A 25,870-nucleotide genomic window follows, 5' to 3' on the forward strand; every position below is an offset into this window, starting at 1 on the left:
GGAAGCAAGTGTCTGCAAAGTTTGCACAGTATTCTCACTTAATAACTGATCTGATGCACAAAAAATAGCCTTTTGTGAACATAGTCACCACACAACATCACTGTTACATAAAGTCAGGCCATTTATCCTTTAGGAACTCAGATTTAGTCCAGCCTCCTCTGGCTAAAGCTGATAACCTGGGAGCCCTAACTCTCCAAAACCACTTTGATGGAACAGTTACATTTCAATGACCTGCGCTTAAAACACAGAAACAGACTTTCTCTCATTAATAGCTTTTTTCCAGCGCCACAAGCCAGTATAGATGGGTGGGAAACACTGAAGTGACATCCAACAATAATCAGTTCCATTTTGCACTGATACACAAGACAATAACATCATAACATGTTCATAATTAGCTTATTTAAAGCAAGCATCTATCTGCCATGTAAGGTTCCGCACAACAGTAGGCTATCTTGCCAATCAAAGTAAATGGACCAGCAGCATAAAACAGTGTATTGCCAACATCTGAGGCAGTAAAATCTAATCAAGACAAATCCATTAATTATATGCCACAATTATGATATGAGCCTCATTATTAAATACAATCACACTTTTACAACCATCATCTGAATGTCCATGTTCACATGTGTATGTATAAATATATGTTTTTGCTCATTACCACTGGTCACAAGAATGTCATAACATGACAAAACATTTTAAACATTTTTAAAGTCAAGCAAAGTTGTAATCAGTAGTAAATAACAGACAATACTGTACCTCTGAGTGTGGATGCGCAGATAAAGTTGAGGATTAGGACCTCACTGATGATGATGAAGATGTGGAGAAAGTTTCTCATATTGGCTACTTCATTCAACTTGTAGGGTCACTAAAGTTTTCAGCTGAAGTCTACTTCTACTCTTGTCTAGTAAATCTCTGTTTGGACTTGATTCTTGCCTCTTTTCCTTTCAACACAATTTTGATAATCTTTCTCCTTTGCAGAATGTGCGCATTAAGAAGTGACCATGTTTGTCCTGGAAAGACTATGTGTATTGTGCTGGAGTTTTGAGACGTTTTAGTTGTGACCAGACCATCTATAGTGGAAACACTAGGGGAGGGGTCTGTTGATGTCACATGTTGTGAAAATTTGACCTTACTTTCTCTGTTTCACTAATACAGATTTCTCTCTCTCTCTCTCTCTCTCTCTCTCTCTCTCTCTCTCTCTGTTTTCTTCCCTTAGGCAGCTTTCTGAATCACTTTTCCAGCCTTGATCTTTATTTTCATGAAGAACGTTATGTTCATTATTCACTTGAGGCATAAAATCCCTGATCCACTCACACAACAAGCTTGACTTTTAGCACTCAATATAACCAAAAGGGCTAAGGTAAACTGAAGGTTTTGCTTTGGCATTGATGTGTAGTGCCTATAGGACAGTTAAATAAACATAAATTCTGTATTTTAGATAAACAAACTTATTACTTATTATTCTGCTGAAAGAAGGTGAATTTATACAGTTTTTGAACAGTTGTGACAAAAGCTTTATTTTTGCTGGAAATCTAAGTAGAATAATATTTGAACCTTTTGTACAAAGTCTGCTTTTCATGAGAATGAGTACTGAATTCATTTAAGTAATTATGGTAATTATTAATTTACTAGTTCATCATTCTCACTTCCAAACTCATTAACAATATGTTAATAGCACATTATTTAGGTCACCAATTAACACATAACTGATTAAATAATGAATTTATTAATAAATCAATGAATTAGCTCAGAACAGATTAATGATTAGATTATTAATTCAATAATTAACTAATTGGTTAACACAATTAGCTTAACAGTTTCCTCTTAGTTCAACAATTATCATTTAACACTTATTAGCTCATTGGTTAGGTCTTAGAATAACTCAGCAGATCACTCATCTGTGATAGCTCATTAACCTTATGGTGAATATGATTAACTTTAGTTAAATAATCGGTAACTACTACTGAAGATAGTTTAATATGTGAACTCAGTGATAAGCTCATCATTAGCTAATTGGCTCATCAGTCAACTTATCAGTTAACTTGTTAGAGAACTCCCTGATTGACCTGTTGGTTCACTCATCATCAGTTTTTTTTTTTGGTGGAACTACCATTAAACTCATCAGGACACTGGTTATCAATTACCTCACAGGCAATTTCACAAAACTAAAAAAAACACTAAAAATGAAACTTGTATATAACTTATTACTTTTGGCTTCAAAAAATAGATGCATGAGTGCTGTCAGCATTGCTGCAGAGGTTGAAGAAGTGGGAGGTCAGCCTATCAGTGCTCAGACCATACGCTGCACAATCCATCAACTCGGTCTGCATGGCCGTCGTCCCAAAAGGAAGCCTCTTTTGAAGCTGATACACAAGAATGTCTGCAAACAGTTTGCTGAGGACAAGCAGTTCAAGAACAAGGATTACTGGAACCATGTCCTGTGGTCTTGTCCTGGTGTCCAGCATGTGTGGCGGCACTCTGGTGAGGAGTACCAAGACAACTGTCTCTTGCCTGCATGGTGGTGGTAGCGGCATGGTCTGGAGCTGCATGAGTGCTGCCAGCACTGGAGAGCTGCCGTTCATTGAGGGAAACATGAATTCTAGCAAGTACTGTGACATTATGAAACAAAGCATGATCCCCTCCCTTCGGAAACTGCACCACATGGCAGGTTTCCAACACAATAATGACCCCAAACACACCTCCAAGATTACAACTGCCTTGCTGAAGGTAAAGGTGATGGACTGCCCAAGTATGTCTCCAGACCTAATTGCATCCTTAAACGGAAGGTGGAGGAGTGCAAGGTGTCTAACATCCACCAGCTCTGTGATGTCATCATGCACTCTCAGAAAAAAAGGTACAACACTGTCACTGGGGCAGTACCCTTCTTATCACTGGGGTGCAACTTACCCTTGGGGTACATCTCTGTACCTTTAGTCAGGGAACATAACTGTACCATAATCCACTGAAATTATACTTTCTAAACTGTGCTGACTCCACAGCACAGTCTAGCCCCTAGGCTTTTTATTAAATGGTTCTGTTTTATTAGTTCATAAAAAGATACAAATATCTACTTTTCCACTAGGAAAAACGTATTTAAGGTATACAATTGGACCATAAAACCACTGCTGTACCTTTGAGGGAACATTTACGTTGTTTGAACCCTGATGAATGAATCATGTACCTGCATGGTACCTTTATTTCTACCTTTAAGTATGAAAGAGGATTCCAGTAGGAACCTGTGCAGCTCTGGTGAATTCCATGCCCAAGAGGGTTAAGGCAGTGCTAGATAATAATGGTGGTGACACAAAATATTGACACTTTGAGCACAATTTGGACATGTTCATTGTGAATCATATTCACTTGTGTTGCCAGCTATTTAGACATTAACGGCTGTGTGTTGAGTTATTTTCAGAGGACAGTAAATCTATACTGCTCTACAAGCTGTACACTGACTACTTTAAGTTATATCCAAGTTTCATTCCTGTGGTGTTGTCCCATGAAAAGATATAATAAAATATTTGCAGAAATGTGAAGGTTGTACTCACTTTTGTGAGAAGATATATATATTTTTTTTTTCTCATAATAATATTCAATATTTCCAGATCACATAGCATTAATGCACTATTAGCATTAATCTCTAATCTATTTGCCTTTCTTTTCTTTTTTTCACAAAAGTAAGAAAACTACACCTACAAAACAGCTGACATAACCTTAACAGTGACATAGCTTAACTACAGACAAGAAGTAGTTACTTCATATGACAACATAATAAACTGTTGCCAACTTTTTTACAGTAGAATTTACAGTACATCAAAATTGTGGGACTTAACACTACTGAATGTAATTTATTGATTAGATGCTAATACTCTATAGAGAAAAGCACTAATTTAGTATTTCTGCATCTATAATGGTATTCTGTATTATCATTCTTAGTGTTTTGTGTTTAAAAAGAAAATGTAAAAATGTAACCCAAGGTTTACAAAAAGCTGTATGCAAACTTCAGTTACAAAAATGTCCTGACATGTATGTGAAATGCAAATAAAAACAGAAAGCAGTTAATTGTAATTTTACCTGTTTTAAATGAAAACAGTACAAAGACAGATCACTTAATATTTTACATTTTAAAGTTTTTTTTAACTTCACATATGTTGATTCTGAAACTAATGCCTGGAACACATTCCAAAAATGACTGGACAGGGACAATTTAAAGCTAGGAACATTGTGAGGTAAAACAAGGAGCATCCAGTCTTTTATGATAGATTGAGGCTCGCCATAAAAAAATCCATCCATCCATCCATCCATTTTCCAAGCCGCTTCTCCGTCAGGGTCGCGGGGGGATGCTGGAGCGCCATAAAAAAATGCATAAGAAAAGAATCCAACAGAACAACATGTAAGAGTAACATTTCTCAACAAGAGATTGCAAGAATTTTAGGTATTTTACCCTCTATGATGCACAATATCATCAAAATTTCTGTGCATAAAGGGCAGGGCCAAAAATCTCTGCTCAGCTGAAAGGGTGCCCAAACCTTTGTACATGCCAAATTTTATTGTATTTTTTTTGCAGTATAATAGTTCTGTAAACAAATTGTAATTATATAACAAACATTTTGAGTAAATATTGAAAAAAATTCAAATAAAAGAAAAAATTCCTGAAGGCTACTTCTTCAATGAAGAAACTGAAGAAGAGGACAGATATTACAACAAGACAATGATCGAAACCATATATTTGGCATGACAAACATATCGTATTTTGAATGTTTATTGATTTGTCTCAATTTGTGCTTATCTGAAGTATGTAGTACAAAATTAGTACAAAAATTATAAACCATACAGTATATGTCCACATATACCCTGTCTTTATCCAGCAAAATTGAAATAAAATTATTGCTGCGACCTTGAGTCAATCAAAGAGAATTGTCATCATAAATTAATGTAAACAGAACAGCTGAATAATAGCTAATAGATTGAAATAAAATGACAAATAAATAATTTTCAAGATTGGAACAGGCCCAACACATAGACAGGCAAAGAAATTTGAGTCTCTACCAAAACTGGCATGAAAAATGAAACTAATCTGTAGCAATTCTTTTGGTGACTAGCGATTGAGCATTCCTCCTTACTATTCAGTATGCCTGTTACCAATTTTGCCTAATCAGTCACATCTTTGGCCAGTTTAATGTCATGTAGATAGGATTATGAAAATCTTCAGTCAGCCATATAAATATCTGTCTGAAATACATAAAATTTCAAAAATGGCATAATCACATCTGGGTGTGTTTGATGCCAGCAGTTTCATTGGAGGATTACAGCTTGAACCAAGCTCTGTTCCTCTGACTGGACTCCATAGAGCTTTATGCTTGAATAAAGACATTTACTTAAGTTGGTCTCATCTCAAACAATGATTAGTCCATGTACTGGAAAGAAGTAACATGCCTGGTTTCATGGTGTGGAGCTAACAACTTGAAGTTAAACACACAAAAAACTGTGAAGATGACCATTGATTTCAGAAAGAAACTCATCCCACTGCATGTACTAAACATACATGGCTCAACAGTCAGCAGAGCAGTCTTATAAATTCTTGAGGACCACCATTCAGAAAGATCTCAAATGGGAAAGACACAACACTGCAGTTATGGAGAAGGCCCAGCAACATTTGTACTTCCTGTGACAGCTCACACACCAGGCATAAGGTGCATAAGAGATCTGCTGATCAGATATCAGTTCTCCACCCTTGAAGACCTTTACTCATGCAGAGAAGAAGGAAGGGAAAATCATGGTTGGCCCCTCACATCCAGTTACTCTCTCTTACATAAATTTTCATCTCAGTGGAGTAAGAGGTCCCCCTAAACAAGGATACACTTAACCTCTGCACTTTATTACACTATAATGTAATAAACATTGTATGTCTATATATTATCTATAGCAATGTACATGTTTTATAAATATACATACATTTACATTGTCTTTTTTCTATATTTATTTTATTGGACTTAGTTAATGTTGACACCCGCACCAATAGAAATTTCTCATAGATCTGGTACTTGACAAATAAAGATTCTGATTCTAATTTTAATTCCCATGATTTTTAATTTTTTTTTTTTTTTTGTAAAATGTTATTATGAAGACATTTAGTTCAGTTACTTCATTTAATCATTTGTGTAATCTTCAATGAAAGAGACAATGAAAATTACAACAAAATGCACTAGAACAGCATTAATTAATTAATTCTCTTCGACAGACTTTTAAGCTTAGTCACACAAAGGTTTGATTATTGAATTATTATTGAATTGATTATGTTCATGTTCACACATGAACAAAGACAATTGATGACAACATCCAAGACTTGTTTATGCAAGGAATTTAGACCATCAGCACAGAGTGCATTCCGTTCATTATGCCACAGTACTGCATCCAAATGACAGAGAGAATCTACAAAGCAACAAAACCATTTCCAGCTGATTGCATCTACCAAGTAGCTTTTGATGTATTTGTTTATATTTGTGGTTGATTTTCCAACAGTACTTTGAACATGGCATATTTTCTCAATTGTTCCTTTCCATTGATGTAGTTAAAGTAATAAATAAATAAAACTCATTCATTTTTTAAAAATCATCTTGATTTTATTTGCTGTTGTTTAAAAACAAATCATTTGTTGCTAAAAAAAGTAATGAAAGGAAAAAAAATATGAGGGGATGAAAGAAAGAAAAAGACAGAGATCACTAGTGTCCCACAGGTCTGTGGTATATCGTTCAGAAGAAAGGATAAGTCCATAGATGCGAACAGTGCATGTGTTTATTTCAGCCAACTCTTTTGACGTGCTGTTTTAACTCTTTTGACGTGCTGTTGTCATGTAACGTCACATTCAGTATAATATTTATTAGAATTCATGGGCATTGGTATTAGAGATAAGGTGTTGATAGACGGGTCAAAAAAAAAGGTGTTATTTTTCTTGATTTATCTTTAAAATACATGTTGGATTTTTGTTTGTGTGTATTGATATGTTTTTAGTGTTTGGTTTTACTTAAATTTTTCGTGTGCTGTGCTGTGTAATTTTGGGTGTTTTGATTTCTTTTGGGGCCGTCTGATTATCTCCACCTGAACTTAATAACTGTCTCTTTAATCAGCCTATCAGCGTGGAAAGAGAGCGCGGGTGCTCGGGGACTCTTATTTTAAAAGCGGACTTTTACAGGAGGGGACAGAGATCCGGGGAGAGAGATCCGGGGAGAGAGATCGGTGGAGAGAGATCGGTGGCACAGGTGTGCTGCGGGTGTGGATAGTGCAGCAGAGGCGGAAGCAGCCGGGAGCGTGGCTAGAACGCCAGCAGGATTCGGCGCAGCATTAGCCGGCAGTAGGGGCTTGGTCCGAGTGGCGTGTGAGTGCAGCGGCTGGCAGCAGATTCAGGAGGAACTGCTGGAGTGTGTGCATGCGGTGACGTCAGCGGCGGCTCAAAGGGAATGCTGGATAGAAGACCGAGGGTCATCCTATACACCACAGGCGTGTTGCTGCAATTTCTGGGTAGTGGTTTCGATCACTACCCGGAACTGTGTGAGTACGAGCAGCTGTTTTACAGGTGGTGTATATTTTAAGGAACCAGGAGTGTTGGACTGCCATTGCTTTTATTAATTAACTCTAAATACTCTGACTACACTCGGAAACCCTCTCTGTAGCCACTAGGCTAATTTAAACCCAAGCTTGAGTACACAAAGGACATATTACTGGTCAGTCTTTTCTTTTATTTTGTCCTAGAGCGGCGTGGTGAGACTCAAGGGAGCCGTGTCTACATTCCCCTGGTCGTTATGGACTTCTTTTATTGAAACAGTGAACCGGACTTTCCTTCCTTTTAGTTCCTGTGTATTCTTGGTTCCCCTTTGTGTTTTTTTTGGTTTATTTGGTATTATTCTTTTGTTTTGCGTTTTTGTTTATTTATTTTCCTGTTGTTTTGCTTTCGTTCCCATTAATCTACCGCAACGACCTAGCTTTTAGTGTATATATTTGCTCAAAGTATAAAATAAAACATTGCTTGTTTGAGTATGCTGTCTCCTGTTGGGATCACTGGCTCATACTCTGTTCCCTCCCAAACGAATTTATTATTTCTTTACTAGTGTGGGTGAGTCGTGTGGAGTTTGGGTTAGATTGGGTTCTGGTTGTACATCTTTCTCTATCTCAATGGTTCCTAGGAGTAGTAAATTTTAATAGTAGGTTTTAAGTGTTCTAGATTGTTTTAAAATTCTATTCCTAGGGGCTATGTGATATGTTGGAAGTCCCTGGTTATTTTAGGAATACATACATGGTTTAACACTACCTTATATTCAACTAACCCACGCGACACCCGCCCCTTTTCTGGCGTAGTCGGCAGGATTGGGAGTGAAAGAGTGCCAGTTTTCCCAAAGGATAACAGAAAAAAAAAAAAATTTTCATAATGATGATGCCGGTGTTTCCAGGTGCCCCTTGGGTACCTAAGTTTAAAGGACCTGATGGTGATTTTATGTACTCTGATTGGAAAGAACAGGTACAAGGGTTGTTGGAGGTACAAGATCTTACAGAACCTAGGAAGGTGCAGATTTTAATGGGTGCTCTATCGGGAGAAGCAAAGCGAGAAGTAAATGTGTTAGAAGCTGGGGATAGAGATACAGCAGTGAAAATTTTCAAACACTTGGATAACTTGTATGCAGCTGAAGTACCACTTCCTGTCCTAAGAACACGATTCTTTAGTTGTAGACAGAGGCCAGGTGAGACTTTTAAAGCTTTTGTGTTACGATTGAGGGAACTTTTCTGCAGACTGCGGAGGCAAAACCCGGAGGGAGCCCTCACTGAAACACAGTTGAAAGACCAGCTGTTGTTGGGGCTAGAAGATGGACCGTTCAGACGGGCTTTGCAGACTTTTGCTCGGAGAATGCCTGCAGGGACCTTCGCAGACCTACACCAAGAATCCTTACTATTGGAAACCGAATATGGGCCCAACAGGTATGATACGTCATGTTCAGTGATCCGTGAGACCAGGGCATCTCATTCTTGTCCACAACGGGCGGATTGGAGGGCGGAGCTGAAACAAGAGTTGCTGCAAGAAATGCGTGGTCAAATGCGCGAGTTGACCCAAGAGGTAATCAAAGAGCTGAAACCTCTGTGGTGTGAACCCAGCCTGAATGTTCCGTCTACTAGGGCTACTACCAGCCGAAACCGGGATCCGACACAACCAAATCAATGGGATGCTGATGGTAAGCCTATTTGTCGTCGTTGCAAGAAACCTGGACATTTTGCTAGGAACTGCAGGGGAACTGCTGTTGTAGGGCCGCATTTAAACTAAATTGCCTTGCTACAGAGGTCCAAGCAGTGGGGCCCTTGGCTGAGACAGACCATCATAGGACCACAGAGACTTTTATTGGAAATTGCCCTATAGTAGAAATTCTGGTGGAAAATGTAAAATGTACAGGACTTTTAGATACTGGTTCTCAGGTTACCCTGATGCAACACCAAATGCTGAAGAAGTATTTCCCTCAGTATCAGATGGGTAGAGCCCCTATTTTAACACTAAAAGCTGCTAATGGACTTGAAATACCCTACGTTGGCTATGCTGTTCTGAACTTCGAAGTCGCTGGAGTTCAGATCCCAGAACGGGGTGTTGTGATCGTTAAAGATGAGTGTTCTACTTACCCAATGATTATTGGCATGAATGTCCTGTCTGCATGCTGGAATGATCTCTTCCAGGAACGAGAGCAGCTGAGGTGGAAAGGAACCTCCCCCAGGAATGACAGAAAACTGTGGCAGCAAACACTTGCGACCTGCCAACGGATTGCTGCCCAAGAGCAGCGAGATGGCTTTGTGGGTCATGTCTGGTCTGCTAGCCGACGTAGGATCTGTGTTCCCCCAGAAAGTGAAATGATCGTGTGGGGACGTGTCCGGGCGAACAGGAGGGGCCAAGAATACTGTGGCCTAGTGGAGCCAGTGCTGGATGGAGGTGCTTTGACTGTGGCACGGACAGTAGCGAGGGTAAAGTATGGACGAATCCCTGTCCGCCTGTGTAATGTTCACCCGTATCCTATGTTTATAGGAAAGTTTCAGAAGCTGGGCAAACTGTATGAAGTGCAACAAGCTGATGTCCATGGAAAATATGATCTCCAGCTGGACGTTAAGTCAGAAGGCGTGGTGGAAGTGAGTGTAATCGAGACTGTTCCTGTGGGGAAGGGTACCCCCACATTTGAGGTGAGCCAGTTTGCTACCCGTTCGGATCTAACAGATCAGCAGCAGGTTGAATTAGGTCACTTACTCCAAAAGTGGACGAGTGTGTTTGCTCAGAACGAGGAAGACTTTGGATGCACCGATGCTATCCATCATAGCATACCTACAGGTGGGGCCCTTCCTATTAGAGAGAGGTTCCGACCTCTACCCCCTAAGATGTACCAAGAGATGCGAACATTGCTTGCCGATATGCTGAACAGTGGTGTAATTTCTGAGAGTTCTAGCCCTTGGGCTGCCCCAGTCGTGATGGTCAGGAAAAAGGATGGAAATTGGCGATTTTGTGTAGATTACAGAAAATTGAATTCTGTCACTCTTAAGGATGCTTTTCCCATGCCCAGGATTGAAGACCTTGACTACCTTAACCCAAGCACAGTGGTTTAGCACTCTTGACCTGGCTAGTGGCTATTGGCAGGTGGGTGTACATCCAGATGATCAACCAAAGACTGCATTTGCTACACCATTAGGATTATTCCAGTTTCGTAGGATGCCTTTCGGATTGTGCAACGCACCAGCTACCTTCCAGCGACTAATGCAGTATTGCCTGAGAGGCCAAGTAGCTGAATTTCTGTTTGTTTATTTAGATGATATAATTGTGTATTCTGCTGACTTCTCTCTGCATTTACAACACCTGGAACAAGTGTTTGAACGCCTCAGTCGGTACGGATTGAAGCTGAGGCCAGACAAGTGCAACCTGCTCCAGAAGCAAGTTAAGTTCCTGGGACATGTGGTGGATGGGTGCGGTGTACGTCCTGACCCGGAGAAAATTGCTGCTGTCCAAGAGTGGGCGGTTCCTACAACCATCAAGGAGGTGAGGGCATTTTTGGGACTTGCTGGCTATTATAGACGCTTCATTGATGGGTTTGCTAAGCTGGCACGGCCGTTGAATTCACTGTTGGTAGGTATGCCAGTGGACAGAAAGACCTCCCATCGCCAAATCAGTTGGACACCTGCATGCCAAAGCGCATTTGAACAGTTGAAACAGCATCTTACTGAAGCTCCTATCTTGGCTTATGCAAACTTTTCAGAACCTTTTATTGTATACACTGATGCCAGTAATCAAGGATTGGGGGCAGTTTTGTCTCAGATGCAGGATGGCCGTGAACGTGTCATTGCATATGCTAGTCGGAGCCTCCACCCAAGTGAGAAAAATGATGCCAATTATAGCTCTTTTAAATTGGAATTGTTGGCGCTGAAGTGGGCAGTTACTGAGAAATTCCGTGGTTATCTCACAGGAGCCAAGTTCACCGTCATGACCGATAACAACCCGGTGGCTCATTTGCAGACTGCTAAGCTGGGGGCCACTGAGCAACGGTGGGTAGCCCAATTGGCCAGCTTTGATTTCGAGGTGAAGTACCGGGCGGGTCGTGAAAATGGAAATGCTGACGCACTATCTAGATTCCCTTGTGTCAAGGTTCCCCCAAGTGTAGGGGTGATGGCAGCTGAACTGCAGGAGGCCTCTGGCGAAACAGAGATGCCCGTGGAAGCTGTGGACTGGCAGCATGCCCAGGAGCAGGATGTTGGTGTGCGTACCCTGAAATGGTATGTAGAACAAGGGGTTTTCCCCACGGCTGCTGAGAGGAAGGCTCTGCCAAGAGTGTCACAACAGTTGCTCCACCAGAGACGAAAGTTGCAAAGTAAGGATGGACTCTTGTACAGGATTGTTATTGACCCCTTCACGAATGAGCCCTATTCCCAGATTGTCTGCCCAGTACAGTGGCGGAAAGAGGTTTGGTTGCGGTACCATGAGGCTACAGGACACTCTGGGGTTGAGAAGACCCTGCTTCGCATAAGGCGGCATTTCTATTGGCCCCAAATGGAGGAAGAGGTGAGAGGGTTCCAGTCTGGGTGTGTCTCTTGTGGTTTGCAGAAAGGTAATATGGAGCTTAAGGCCCCTTTGCACCCCATTTCTGTGTCTTTTCCCTTAGAGGTGATAGCACTAGACTTTCTGTCCTTAGGTAGGCCAACAGATACTTACCAGAATATCTTGGTAGCAGTAGACATGTCTACTCGCTATGCATGGGCGATCCCCACAAGAGACCAAACAGCTAAGACTACGGTAAAAGCTTTGTGGCTGCATGTGATCCAGACATTTGGGTGTCCACTAAGATTTCATTCTGATAGAGGGCCTAATTTCGAGTCTGCACTTTTCCAGCAGCTATGCGAGGCTTATGGTATAACCCGAAGTAGGACCACGTCATATCATCCGGCTGGGAATGGTAGAGTAGAGCGCATGAACCAGACCCTGCTCCATATGTTACGTACACTAGAGGTGCAGAAGCAGGACAGGTGGCCAGAGTTTCTCCCTGAGTTGCTTCAAGCTTATAATAATACTGTCCATAGTGCTACTGGTTTTACCCCGTCTTATTTGATGTTTGGTAGGGTAGTTCGTACCCCAGTAGACACAGGCCTGGGTGTAGGACAGGGACAGCCAAGGAAGAGCTTGAGTGGGTGGGTACAGGATCACCACCAGAAATTGACCTGGGCATATTCTGTAGCTAAACGGAGAATGGATGAGGCAGCAAGTCAGTCTAAGCAGCAGTTTGATCGCCGTGCTAAGGCAACCCCTCTACTTCCAGGACAGAGAGTTTGGGTACGGGACAGGAATAGACAAGGGCGAGGGAAGCTGTGTGGTTGGTGGAGTCCCACTCCTTATGTTATAGTTGAGTCAATTGGAGAGACTGGGGTAGTATATAAGGTGAGGCCGGAACAGGGAGGACCAGAGAAAACACTCCATAGGAATGCCTTAAAACAGTGTTTGTCTAAGCCCAGTGGTCCTCAACAGAGCCAGCAGGAGGAAAGGGAAACGGGGGCTGACGGCGGGTTTATTCCTTATAGTGTTTGGACTGCAACCCCGAATGTACCTGATGAGGTTTTGGCCAATGTTCCTGTTCGCCGTTGCTAATTTTGGACAGAGACCGGTACGTTATAGAGAGGATTCTTAATTATAGCAGGGACTGCTTATGTTTTAGCGTGGGGGGGTGTTAGACGGGTCAAAAAAAAAGGTGTTATTTTTCTTGATTTATCTTTAAAATACATGTTGGATTTTTGTTTGTGTGTATTGATATGTTTTTAGTGTTTGGTTTTACTTAAATTTTTCGTGTGCTGTGCTGTGTAATTTTGGGTGTTTTGATTTCTTTTGGGGCCGTCTGATTATCTCCACCTGAACTTAATAACTGTCTCTTTAATCAGCCTATCAGCGTGGAAAGAGAGCGCGGGTGCTCGGGGACTCTTATTTTAAAAGCGGACTTTTACAGGAGGGGAGAGAGATCCGGGGAGAGAGATCCGGGGAGAGAGATCCGGGGAGAGAGATCCGGGGAGAGAGATCGGTGGCACAGGTGTGCTGCGGGTGTGGATAGTGCAGCAGAGGCGGAAGCAGCCGGGAGCGTGGCTAGAACGCCAGCAGGATTCGGCGCAGCATTAGCCGGCAGTAGGGGCTTGGTCCGAGTGGCGTGTGAGTGCAGCGGCTGGCAGCAGATTCAGGAGGAACTGCTGGAGTGTGTGCATGCGGTGACGTCAGCGGCGGCTCAAAGGGAATGCTGGATAGAAGACCGAGGGTCATCCTATACACCACAGGCGTGTTGCTGCAATTTCTGGGTAGTGGTTTTGATCACTACCCGGAACTGTGTGAGTACGAGCAGCTGTTTTACAGGTGGTGTATATTTTAAGGAACCAGGAGTGTTGGACTGCCATTGCTTTTATTAATTAACTCTAAATACTCTGACTACACTCGGAAACCCTCTCTGTAGCCACTAGGCTAATTTAAACCCAAGCTTGAGTACACAAAGGACATATTACTGGTCAGTCTTTTCTTTTATTTTGTCCTAGAGCGGCGTGGTGAGACTCAAGGGAGCCGTGTCTACATTCCCCTGGTCGTTATGGACTTCTTTTATTGAAACAGTGAACCGGACTTTCCTTCCTTTTAGTTCCTGTGTATTCTTGGTTCCCCTTTGTGTTTTTTTTGGTTTATTTGGTATTATTCTTTTGTTTTGCGTTTTTGTTTATTTATTTTCCTGTTGTTTTGCTTTCGTTCCCATTAATCTACCGCAACGACCTAGCTTTTAGTGTATATATTTGCTCAAAGTATAAAATAAAACATTGCTTGTTTGAGTATGCTGTCTCCTGTTGGGATCACTGGCTCATACTCTGTTCCCTCCCAAACGAATTTATTATTTCTTTACTAGTGTGGGTGAGTCGTGTGGAGTTTGGGTTAGATTGGGTTCTGGTTGTACATCTTTCTCTATCTCAATGGTTCCTAGGAGTAGTAAATTTTAATAGTAGGTTTTAAGTGTTCTAGATTGTTTTAAAATTCTATTCCTAGGGGCATGTGATATGTTGGAAGTCCCTGGTTATTTTAGGAATACATACATGGTTTAACACTACCTTATATTCAACTAACCCACGCGACACCCGCCCCTTTTCTGGCGTAGTCGGCAGGATTGGGAGTGAAAGAGTGCCAGTTTTCCCAAAGGATAACAGAAAAAAAAAAAATTTTCATAATGATGATGCCGGTGTTTCCAGGTGCCCCTTGGGTACCTAAGTTTAAAGGACCTGATGGTGATTTTATGTACTCTGATTGGAAAGAACAGGTACAAGGGTTGTTGGAGGTACAAGATCTTACAGAACCTAGGAAGGTGCAGATTTTAATGGGTGCTCTATCGGGAGAAGCAAAGCGAGAAGTAAATGTGTTAGAAGCTGGGGATAGAGATACAGCAGTGAAAATTTTCAAACACTTGGATAACTTGTATGCAGCTGAAGTACCACTTCCTGTCCTAAGAACACGATTCTTTAGTTGTAGACAGAGGCCAGGTGAGACTTTTAAAGCTTTTGTGTTACGATTGAGGGAACTTTTCTGCAGACTGCGGAGGCAAAACCCGGAGGGAGCCCTCACTGAAACACAGTTGAAAGACCAGCTGTTGTTGGGGCTAGAAGATGGACCGTTCAGACGGGCTTTGCAGACTTTTGCTCGGAGAATGCCTGCAGGGACCTTCGCAGACCTACACCAAGAATCCTTACTATTGGAAACCGAATATGGGCCCAACAGGTATGATACGTCATGTTCAGTGATCCGTGAGACCAGGGCATCTCATTCTTGTCCACAACGGGCGGATTGGAGGGCGGAGCTGAAACAAGAGTTGCTGCAAGAAATGCGTGGTCAAATGCGCGAGTTGACCCAAGAGGTAATCAAAGAGCTGAAACCTCTGTGGTGTGAACCCAGCCTGAATGTTCCGTCTACTAGGGCTACTACCAGCCGAAACCGGGATCCGACACAACCAAATCAATGGGATGCTGATGGTAAGCCTATTTGTCGTCGTTGCAAGAAACCTGGACATTTTGCTAGGAACTGCAGGGGAACTGCTGTTGTAGGGCCGCATTTAAACTAAATTGCCTTGCTACAGAGGTCCAAGCAGTGGGGCCCTTGGCTGAGACAGACCATCATAGGACCACAGAGACTTTTATTGGAAATTGCCCTATAGTAGAAATTCTGGTGGAAAATGTAAAATGTACAGGACTTTTAGATACTGGTTCTCAGGTTACCCTGATGCAACACCAAATGCTGAAGAAGTATTTCCCTCAGTATCAGATGGGTAGAGCCCCTATTTTAACACTAAAAGCTGCTAATGGACTTGAAATACCCTACGTTGGCTATGCTGTTCTGAACTTCGAAGTCGCTGGAGTTCAGATCCCAGAACGGGGTGTTGTGATCGTTAAAGATGAGTGTTCTACTTACCCAATGATTATTGGCATGAATGTCCTGTCTGCATGCTGGAATGATCTCTTCCAGGAACGAGAGCAGCTGAGGTGGAAAGGAACCTCCCCCAGGAATGACAGAAAACTGTGGCAGCAAACACTTGCGACCTGCCAACGGATTGCTGCCCAAGAGCAGCGAGATGGCTTTGTGGGTCATGTCTGGTCTGCTAGCCGACGTAGGATCTGTGTTCCCCCAGAAAGTGAAATGATCGTGTGGGGACGTGTCCGGGCGAACAGGAGGGGCCAAGAATACTGTGGCCTAGTGGAGCCAGTGCTGGATGGAGGTGCTTTGACTGTGGCACGGACAGTAGCGAGGGTAAAGTATGGACGAATCCCTGTCCGCCTGTGTAATGTTCACCCGTATCCTATGTTTATAGGAAAGTTTCAGAAGCTGGGCAAACTGTATGAAGTGCAACAAGCTGATGTCCATGGACAATATGATCTCCAGCTGGACGTTAAGTCAGAAGGCGTGGTGGAAGTGAGTGTAATCGAGACTGTTCCTGTGGGGAAGGGTACCCCCACATTTGAGGTGAGCCAGTTTGCTACCCGTTCGGATCTAACAGATCAGCAGCAGGTTGAATTAGGTCACTTACTCCAAAAGTGGACGAGTGTGTTTGCTCAGAACGAGGAAGACTTTGGATGCACCGATGCTATCCATCATAGCATACCTACAGGTGGGGCCCTTCCTATTAGAGAGAGGTTCCGACCTCTACCCCCTAAGATGTACCAAGAGATGCGAACATTGCTTGCCGATATGCTGAACAGTGGTGTAATTTCTGAGAGTTCTAGCCCTTGGGCTGCCCCAGTCGTGATGGTCAGGAAAAAGGATGGAAATTGGCGATTTTGTGTAGATTACAGAAAATTGAATTCTGTCACTCTTAAGGATGCTTTTCCCATGCCCAGGATTGAAGAGACCTTGACTACCTTAACCCAAGCACAGTGGTTTAGCACTCTTGACCTGGCTAGTGGCTATTGGCAGGTGGGTGTACATCCAGATGATCAACCAAAGACTGCATTTGCTACACCATTAGGATTATTCCAGTTTCGTAGGATGCCTTTCGGATTGTGCAACGCACCAGCTACCTTCCAGCGACTAATGCAGTATTGCCTGAGAGGCCAAGTAGCTGAATTTCTGTTTGTTTATTTAGATGATATAATTGTGTATTCTGCTGACTTCTCTCTGCATTTACAACACCTGGAACAAGTGTTTGAACGCCTCAGTCGGTACGGATTGAAGCTGAGGCCAGACAAGTGCAACCTGCTCCAGAAGCAAGTTAAGTTCCTGGGACATGTGGTGGATGGGTGCGGTGTACGTCCTGACCCGGAGAAAATTGCTGCTGTCCAAGAGTGGGCGGTTCCTACAACCATCAAGGAGGTGAGGGCATTTTTGGGACTTGCTGGCTATTATAGACGCTTCATTGATGGGTTTGCTAAGCTGGCACGGCCGTTGAATTCACTGTTGGTAGGTATGCCAGTGGACAGAAAGACCTCCCATCGCCAAATCAGTTGGACACCTGCATGCCAAAGCGCATTTGAACAGTTGAAACAGCATCTTACTGAAGCTCCTATCTTGGCTTATGCAAACTTTTCAGAACCTTTTATTGTATACACTGATGCCAGTAATCAAGGATTGGGGGCAGTTTTGTCTCAGATGCAGGATGGCCGTGAACGTGTCATTGCATATGCTAGTCGGAGCCTCCACCCAAGTGAGAAAAATGATGCCAATTATAGCTCTTTTAAATTGGAATTGTTGGCGCTGAAGTGGGCAGTTACTGAGAAATTCCGTGGTTATCTCACAGGAGCCAAGTTCACCGTCATGACCGATAACAACCCGGTGGCTCATTTGCAGACTGCTAAGCTGGGGGCCACTGAGCAACGGTGGGTAGCCCAATTGGCCAGCTTTGATTTCGAGGTGAAGTACCGGGCGGGTCGTGAAAATGGAAATGCTGACGCACTATCTAGATTCCCTTGTGTCAAGGTTCCCCCAAGTGTAGGGGTGATGGCAGCTGAACTGCAGGAGGCCTCTGGCGAAACAGAGATGCCCGTGGAAGCTGTGGACTGGCAGCATGCCCAGGAGCAGGATGTTGGTGTGCGTACCCTGAAATGGTATGTAGAACAAGGGGTTTTCCCCACGGCTGCTGAGAGGAAGGCTCTGCCAAGAGTGTCACAACAGTTGCTCCACCAGAGACGAAAGTTGCAAAGTAAGGATGGACTCTTGTACAGGATTGTTATTGACCCCTTCACGAATGAGCCCTATTCCCAGATTGTCTGCCCAGTACAGTGGCGGAAAGAGGTTTGGTTGCGGTACCATGAGGCTACAGGACACTCTGGGGTTGAGAAGACCCTGCTTCGCATAAGGCGGCATTTCTATTGGCCCCAAATGGAGGAAGAGGTGAGAGGGTTCCAGTCTGGGTGTGTCTCTTGTGGTTTGCAGAAAGGTAATATGGAGCTTAAGGCCCCTTTGCACCCCATTTCTGTGTCTTTTCCCTTAGAGGTGATAGCACTAGACTTTCTGTCCTTAGGTAGGCCAACAGATACTTACCAGAATATCTTGGTAGCAGTAGACATGTCTACTCGCTATGCATGGGCGATCCCCACAAGAGACCAAACAGCTAAGACTACGGTAAAAGCTTTGTGGCTGCATGTGATCCAGACATTTGGGTGTCCACTAAGATTTCATTCTGATAGAGGGCCTAATTTCGAGTCTGCACTTTTCCAGCAGCTATGCGAGGCTTATGGTATAACCCGAAGTAGGACCACGTCATATCATCCGGCTGGGAATGGTAGAGTAGAGCGCATGAACCAGACCCTGCTCCATATGTTACGTACACTAGAGGTGCAGAAGCAGGACAGGTGGCCAGAGTTTCTCCCTGAGTTGCTTCAAGCTTATAATAATACTGTCCATAGTGCTACTGGTTTTACCCCGTCTTATTTGATGTTTGGTAGGGTAGTTCGTACCCCAGTAGACACAGGCCTGGGTGTAGGACAGGGACAGCCAAGGAAGAGCTTGAGTGGGTGGGTACAGGATCACCACCAGAAATTGACCTGGGCATATTCTGTAGCTAAACGGAGAATGGATGAGGCAGCAAGTCAGTCTAAGCAGCAGTTTGATCGCCGTGCTAAGGCAACCCCTCTACTTCCAGGACAGAGAGTTTGGGTACGGGACAGGAATAGACAAGGGCGAGGGAAGCTGTGTGGTTGGTGGAGTCCCACTCCTTATGTTATAGTTGAGTCAATTGGAGAGACTGGGGTAGTATATAAGGTGAGGCCGGAACAGGGAGGACCAGAGAAAACACTCCATAGGAATGCCTTAAAACAGTGTTTGTCTAAGCCCAGTGGTCCTCAACAGAGCCAGCAGGAGGAAAGGGAAACGGGGGCTGACGGCGGGTTTATTCCTTATAGTGTTTGGACTGCAACCCCGAATGTACCTGATGAGGTTTTGGCCAATGTTCCTGTTCGCCGTTGCTAATTTTGGACAGAGACCGGTACGTTATAGAGAGGATTCTTAATTATAGCAGGGACTGCTTATGTTTTAGCGTGGGGGGGTGTTAGACGGGTCAAAAAAAAAGGTGTTATTTTTCTTGATTTATCTTTAAAATACATGTTGGATTTTTGTTTGTGTGTATTGATGTTTTTAGTGTTTGGTTTTACTTAAATTTTTCGTGTGCTGTGCTGTGTAATTTTGGGTGTTTTGATTTCTTTTGGGGCCGTCTGATTATCTCCACCTGAACTTAATAACTGTCTCTTTAATCAGCCTATCAGCGTGGAAAGAGAGCGCGGGTGCTCGGGGACTCTTATTTTAAAAGCGGACTTTTACAGGAGGGGAGAGAGATCCGGGGAGAGAGATCCGGGGAGAGAGATCCGGGGAGAGAGATCCGGGGAGAGAGATCCGGGGAGAGAGATCCGGGGAGAGAGATCCGGGGAGAGAGATCCGGGGAGAGAGATCGGTGGCACAGGTGTGCTGCGGGTGTGGATAGTGCAGCAGAGGCGGAAGCAGCCGGGAGCGTGGCTAGAACGCCAGCAGGATTCGGCGCAGCATTAGCCGGCAGTAGGGGCTTGGTCCGAGTGGCGTGTGAGTGCAGCGGCTGGCAGCAGATTCAGGAGGAACTGCTGGAGTGTGTGCATGCGGTGACGTCAGCGGCGGCTCAAAGGGAATGCTGGATAGAAGACCGAGGGTCATCCTATACACCACAGGCGTGTTGCTGCAATTTCTGGGTAGTGGTTTCGATCACTACCCGGAACTGTGTGAGTACGAGCAGCTGTTTTACAGGTGGTGTATATTTTAAGGAACCAGGAGTGCTGGACTGCCATTGCTTTTATTAATTAACTCTAAATACTCTGACTACACTCGGAAACCCTCTCTGTAGCCACTAGGCTAATTTAAACCCAAGCTTGAGTACACAAAGGACATATTACTGGTCAGTCTTTTCTTTTATTTTGTCCTAGAGCGGCGTGGTGAGACTCAAGGGAGCCGTGTCTACATTCCCCTGGTCGTTATGGACTTCTTTTATTGAAACAGTGAACCGGACTTTCCTTCCTTTTAGTTCCTGTGTATTCTTGGTTCCCCTTTGTGTTTTTTTTGGTTTATTTGGTATTATTCTTTTGTTTTGCGTTTTTGTTTATTTATTTTCCTGTTGTTTTGCTTTCGTTCCCATTAATCTACCGCAACGACCTAGCTTTTAGTGTATATATTTGCTCAAAGTATAAAATAAAACATTGCTTGTTTGAGTATGCTGTCTCCTGTTGGGATCACTGGCTCATACTCTGTTCCCTCCCAAACGAATTTATTATTTCTTTACTAGTGTGGGTGAGTCGTGTGGAGTTTGGGTTAGATTGGGTTCTGGTTGTACATCTTTCTCTATCTCAATGGTTCCTAGGAGTAGTAAATTTTAATAGTAGGTTTTAAGTGTTCTAGATTGTTTTAAAATTCTATTCCTAGGGGCTATGTGATATGTTGGAAGTCCCTGGTTATTTTAGGAATACATACATGGTTTAACACTACCTTATATTCAACTAACCCACGCGACAGTGTCATAGCATCAAACTAATCCCATTGACATTACATTCAGATGAGTAATCAATCATTAAGATCAATCATTAAAATCAATCATTAAGACTGACTTCAGTAAGCATGTAGGAAGATTTAAATCTTTTTTAAGATGCAGGTTTAAATTGTTTTTAAATTCATTGAGACAAGATGTTCTTTACCAATTTTGACAAAGTGCTGTGACCTTCAGCTTTAACATTTGATCCTTGTGTTTTACATTCTGTTTTTTTTCTGTTCTCTTTCCTCATCTTCTTTTGTCATTTGCTCTAGCATTTCCTCTCTTGGGTTCCATTCATTTATTAATAATAAGCTCCACTTTTCTAACGGTGTGTGCATGAGACAAGTGGCAGATGCACTTTTGAATGAATCCACAAAGACAAAGATGCTCATTAGAACCAGTAAAGGTCAATTTAACACACGTTGTCTTTGCGTCATACTGTCCTACTCATTTTGAAGATTCCATCAGAAACACCTGAAGGCCAGCTGCATATACTCTACGACTGGTGCCTTTAGGTGTTTCAGATGTGCTTTCTCTGCCTGGATTAGCACATCATGTTTAAGTGATCTGGATTCCAGCACAATCAGCACAATGTCTATTATTCTCCATTAATACAGGGGAAGTTAAAACATATGAGGAATCCAGGGTCCTGCACTCACACGCATGAGAGAAGCTGCAGGACAGCAGAGTATTTCTGCATGTGGCTGGGAAGTTCACAAATTTTCTCATGCTAGTACTATCGCACCTACGCATGAATGCTAATCACTTGACTACCACATGATCATGTTAATTGTCACTGCAGTAGTATCAATAAGAAAAAAACAAAATCCACCATCATTTTTTCCCAACCAAAATATGGTCCATCGCATTCTTGAGATCCCTGAGCCAAAGGGAGCACATGGCACAACTGGGATTTGAGCCTGAAACGGTAGAGCTAATGTTTTCAAAATCCACCTCAGACAACATAGATTTCCACACCCAGACGTGTTTACAGCATGAACACATAGCAGATGGTCAACAATAAAACAGCAACTACAACAACTGAATAAACCCATAGTGCAATGATTTGAAAAACTGAAAAGATAGTAAGATCATACAAACACTCTACAACTTCTATATTATAAAGATGAGCTTCATAAGCTTCCTTACAGAAGATTTATTTATTTATTTACTTAAAACTTCTTGGTATTAACATAATGTGTTTTAAATAAATTTCGTTTGTTCTTGGGATAAGACTAAAAAATGGGTTGATGAAGCCAAAAGACAACATATGAAACCAATATTGCAGAAGGGACTTCCCTGCTGAGTATGAGGTATCGTCACCAGGCTCCATTCTTATTGATGACGGATTTGAGCTTTGTTTGACATTATTGCAACAACATTTCCATGTCTTGGTATGGTTCCAGTCCTTGGCGTTAGTCACTGCTTTATCAGTCATGTTTTAGGCTGTTTGGGGGAACATGGATGTTTTCTCTCTCTTCTTTTCTCAGTTGGCCATCCATCTTCCCTCACTGTTTGTTTGTCATGCTGGTCTCTAAGACAGATGTTCAGAGCTTGGCACTGTTGCCAGACTACAAGATCACCATCAAACAGTGGAGTGAGAAGTGACTGCCTGACCTCACCTCTTCTGGACAGGAGGACAACTGGTCACGGGATCAATGGACACTAGCCAACATAATTGATTTACTATCCAACTTTCTCAATGACAGGTCTAAATGTATTGCCTTGATTACACTGATGTTGATGCTGCTTGTTATACCCACAAATAGCAGCAGGTAGGAAGCTGAGAAATAAAGTTAAACCATAAACATTTACTGGACCACATATTCCGGCACATGAGCACCTCTGTTTTTGAAGCTCTCCAGCAAGAATATTATAGATGAATTTGGGCTGAACCAGATGGTTATACAAAATTCTCTGTTGGGATGGACTGACCTGTCAGAAAAAGGATCTATATGGAATGCACCTGAAAGCTCTGCCCCATCTGGGTGCAGAGTTCTGTGTGTTGAATGCTATAATTGGTTTTTACAGGACACACATGTAAAAACATACATAGTAAATATAAACAAATAATAAACAAAGATCACAAAAATGTTTGGTTTAGATGGTTACAATTGTTACAAAATATACAGTACCTCTGTACTACACATGCTAATGTTTTCCCTGTTATAAACACATCTACTTTATCTGATGAAGAGATTATTAACGAATTGTTATTTGGATCAGATGTGTTATAGCAGGAATAGCCCTAAATTATTAAATGGTTTAATATAATGAAATACTTTTAATGTAATTTACCAAATCTTAGTTCATCAATGCCCTTAAAATTATGCAAAATTCTGACATTCCACCTCTCTTAGTTACTGTTGCTACATCTTTCAAGCTTTCAGCTGAATCCACCTGGTAGCAGCTGTAGGACACCTGTTAACTGACTAAAATGTTCTGCAGCACAAAGTAAAATGTAGAAGCACACAGAGAGTATATTTGAAAACATTATTATTTAATTAAGGAAGAAAGACCCTCATCTGCAGCCAGACTTGCTAGTTAGCTCACAAAGGCAAATACTGACATGTTCTGTTTTTTCAGATTTACTTGGTACTGCAGTGTTCTACAATGCTTAATTTACACATTCGCATGTTTGTTAAACTTGTCTTTGTATTTTCTTATTTGTAAAGAAATTTGAATGACTACAGTGTATGAAATGTGGTCTAAAAAAATGATCTTTCCCGACCTTGCCTTCTCCTGTGTCTTTGGTTTAAGAAATTGGTTTTATTCCCCTCTCTAAACCCGTAAAAAGATATCAGCTATACAGTTTATGAAGTCCTCACATTCAAAGCTAGAGCGTAGTGTAAATGTCTTATTTTTTGGTACTTGGTACTGTGGCATCCACCTCAGGCCATGCTGCGTGGGGAGCTTAGGGGTGTGGGAACACTCTTGCTGTAGAAAGGGACAACTGTTGTTGGTATTGCTGTTATTTGTTATTGAATTGTGCCCAAGGAGGAGGGGGTTAGCTGTGTGTGTATGTTCACACTACACATTTGCATTGTCCTCCCATGTTATCCCATCCATGTTTCATGTTGGGCTGGGTTTTTGTAAAGACTTGCTGAAGTTCCTGTTGAAAATAAAAGCATTTGCCTGTACAATTTTTTTTCACTTTTCCCTCTGTGCAGATGCTACACTGGTGTCAGAAGAGGGATACAGTTGCTGAGCTGAAAGAAGAGATAGAGATAACTTATCAAGTGGCCTCTGAGCAAATGGCAATGGAATGACTGGCATGCTGGTGGTGAAGGAAAAGGGGACACCATGCCAGGCAATGCTGCAAGCCAGTGAAGAGAACGATCCTCAGCATCAATGCCACAGCTAGGGACAGCAGTTGCTGCCATGTATTTTGGGTCAAGTGCAGCAGAGATAGGAAACAGCTCACTGCCTTCACTGGCTCACAGTCTCACTGCTACATCCAGGCATGTTCTCTCACCCCAAGAGCGACATACCTGACAACTGGTAAGCAATGAACGTTGAACTCAAGTTCATCACAGGCAGCTGAGGCAACATGACAGGTGGCTCCCAGTCATGGTGGGGGGCCTGAGCCGAGTGCACAGGTTCCGGCTCACACCTATACAGGATGTGTGCACACTCAGGTTGGATTTCCTAACAGGATTTCCATACTCAAACTCAAAAAGGAAGCTGCTTGCTGCATAGACTGCCCCAAGCAGTGCAGAAATCTGGACTATCATGGTGGACAACAGAGAAAGCAGAAGACAGATGAGAGGTATGCCACTGTCACTGCACCTAGTAGCACTGGTCTTGAGTTGTGAACTGTAAGATGTTCTGCTGTGCCCAGGATGGGGCAGAGCTCTCTTGGGCATGTGCATGGCTCCAGGTGAGAGAGAAACCAGGTGGGGCAGACATGACATCACATAGTCCCACCACCACGGCAATACGTGCTGGCTGGGACATCCTCTAGATGCATGACAAGATGCATCTGCTGCCAAGACAGTGAACAGACTGGATGTCTGTATGCCCCTGAGACCTGTTCAGGCTGCATGGGTGCCTGGGATGGCTGACCCTTGAGGTTGGGGCTTTGTGGCATCTGCCACAGGCCACGCTGCCATGGGGGTCTTACGGAGTGTGGCCATGTAAAAAGGGACAACTGTTGTTGTTAACATTTTTTTTATTGAATTGTGTCCTAGAAGGGTGGATTGTGGGCATTTGCCCATATACACAATGTTATCCATGTCTACAGTACAAAGACACTCTGTAAATAAGTTTACTGTAGGTGGCAGTATAATTAGGTATATTTTGCTGCCCTCAAGTGCTGTTCTAGGTGACTACTTTGCCTGTACAGATCCACCAGTCTTGGTTACAGACAGCTTTTCACTGAAGATTTTAGTCACACTTGGTGTGAATGTATTCATCCAAGAATGATAGAAAGTGAGGACTAGATGCAGCTGTCAGCAATGTGCAGGGGTGGGAAGCCAAAGGGGGCAATAAATCACAAGTATGCCAGAAATGTAAGCATGAAGGCTTTTGGCTATGACCGGAAGACTGAGTAACATTACACAAACATACCCTCAAGCCAGATGCGAACAGATTTATCCCCACTTACTCATAGAGAAACCACCGGAAACTCCTCTCTACTTCACTGCATTACAAATAATCTCACTTGAGGAGGCTTGTGCACACTTATATCTATAATGTAATTTGTCATGCAGTTTCTTTTTTTACTTCATGTGTCCCTTAAAGGTTTGTGTTCACCTTCTCCACATTATTATGGCCTGCTACAGACAGTTGTCAGTGCTGTCTCATTTAATGTCAATTTTACAGCTCAGGTGCAGATGTCC

At 42.8% G+C, this 25,870-nt stretch overlaps 1 protein-coding gene across 4 annotated transcripts in view; it reads right to left on the reverse strand.

The window, feature by feature from the left end:
• The window catches only part of LOC108432620 (target of Nesh-SH3), a 30,147-nt gene extending 29,093 nt beyond the window's left edge, over positions 1-1,054 (reverse strand). For all 4 annotated transcript variants that reach the window (XM_017706589.2, XM_017706588.2, XM_017706587.2 and 1 more), the window contains exon 1: positions 757-1,054. In XM_017706589.2, the coding sequence (XP_017562078.1) occupies positions 757-835 (79 nt within the window). In that variant the 5' untranslated portion in view covers positions 836-1,054. The remainder of the gene's footprint in view (positions 1-756) is intronic.
• Between the last annotated feature and the right edge of the window lie 24,816 nt (positions 1,055-25,870).

The sequence above is a fragment of the Pygocentrus nattereri genome, chromosome 6 (assembly GCF_015220715.1).
Source record: "Pygocentrus nattereri isolate fPygNat1 chromosome 6, fPygNat1.pri, whole genome shotgun sequence".
Classification (NCBI taxonomy): domain Eukaryota; kingdom Metazoa; phylum Chordata; class Actinopteri; order Characiformes; family Serrasalmidae; genus Pygocentrus; species Pygocentrus nattereri.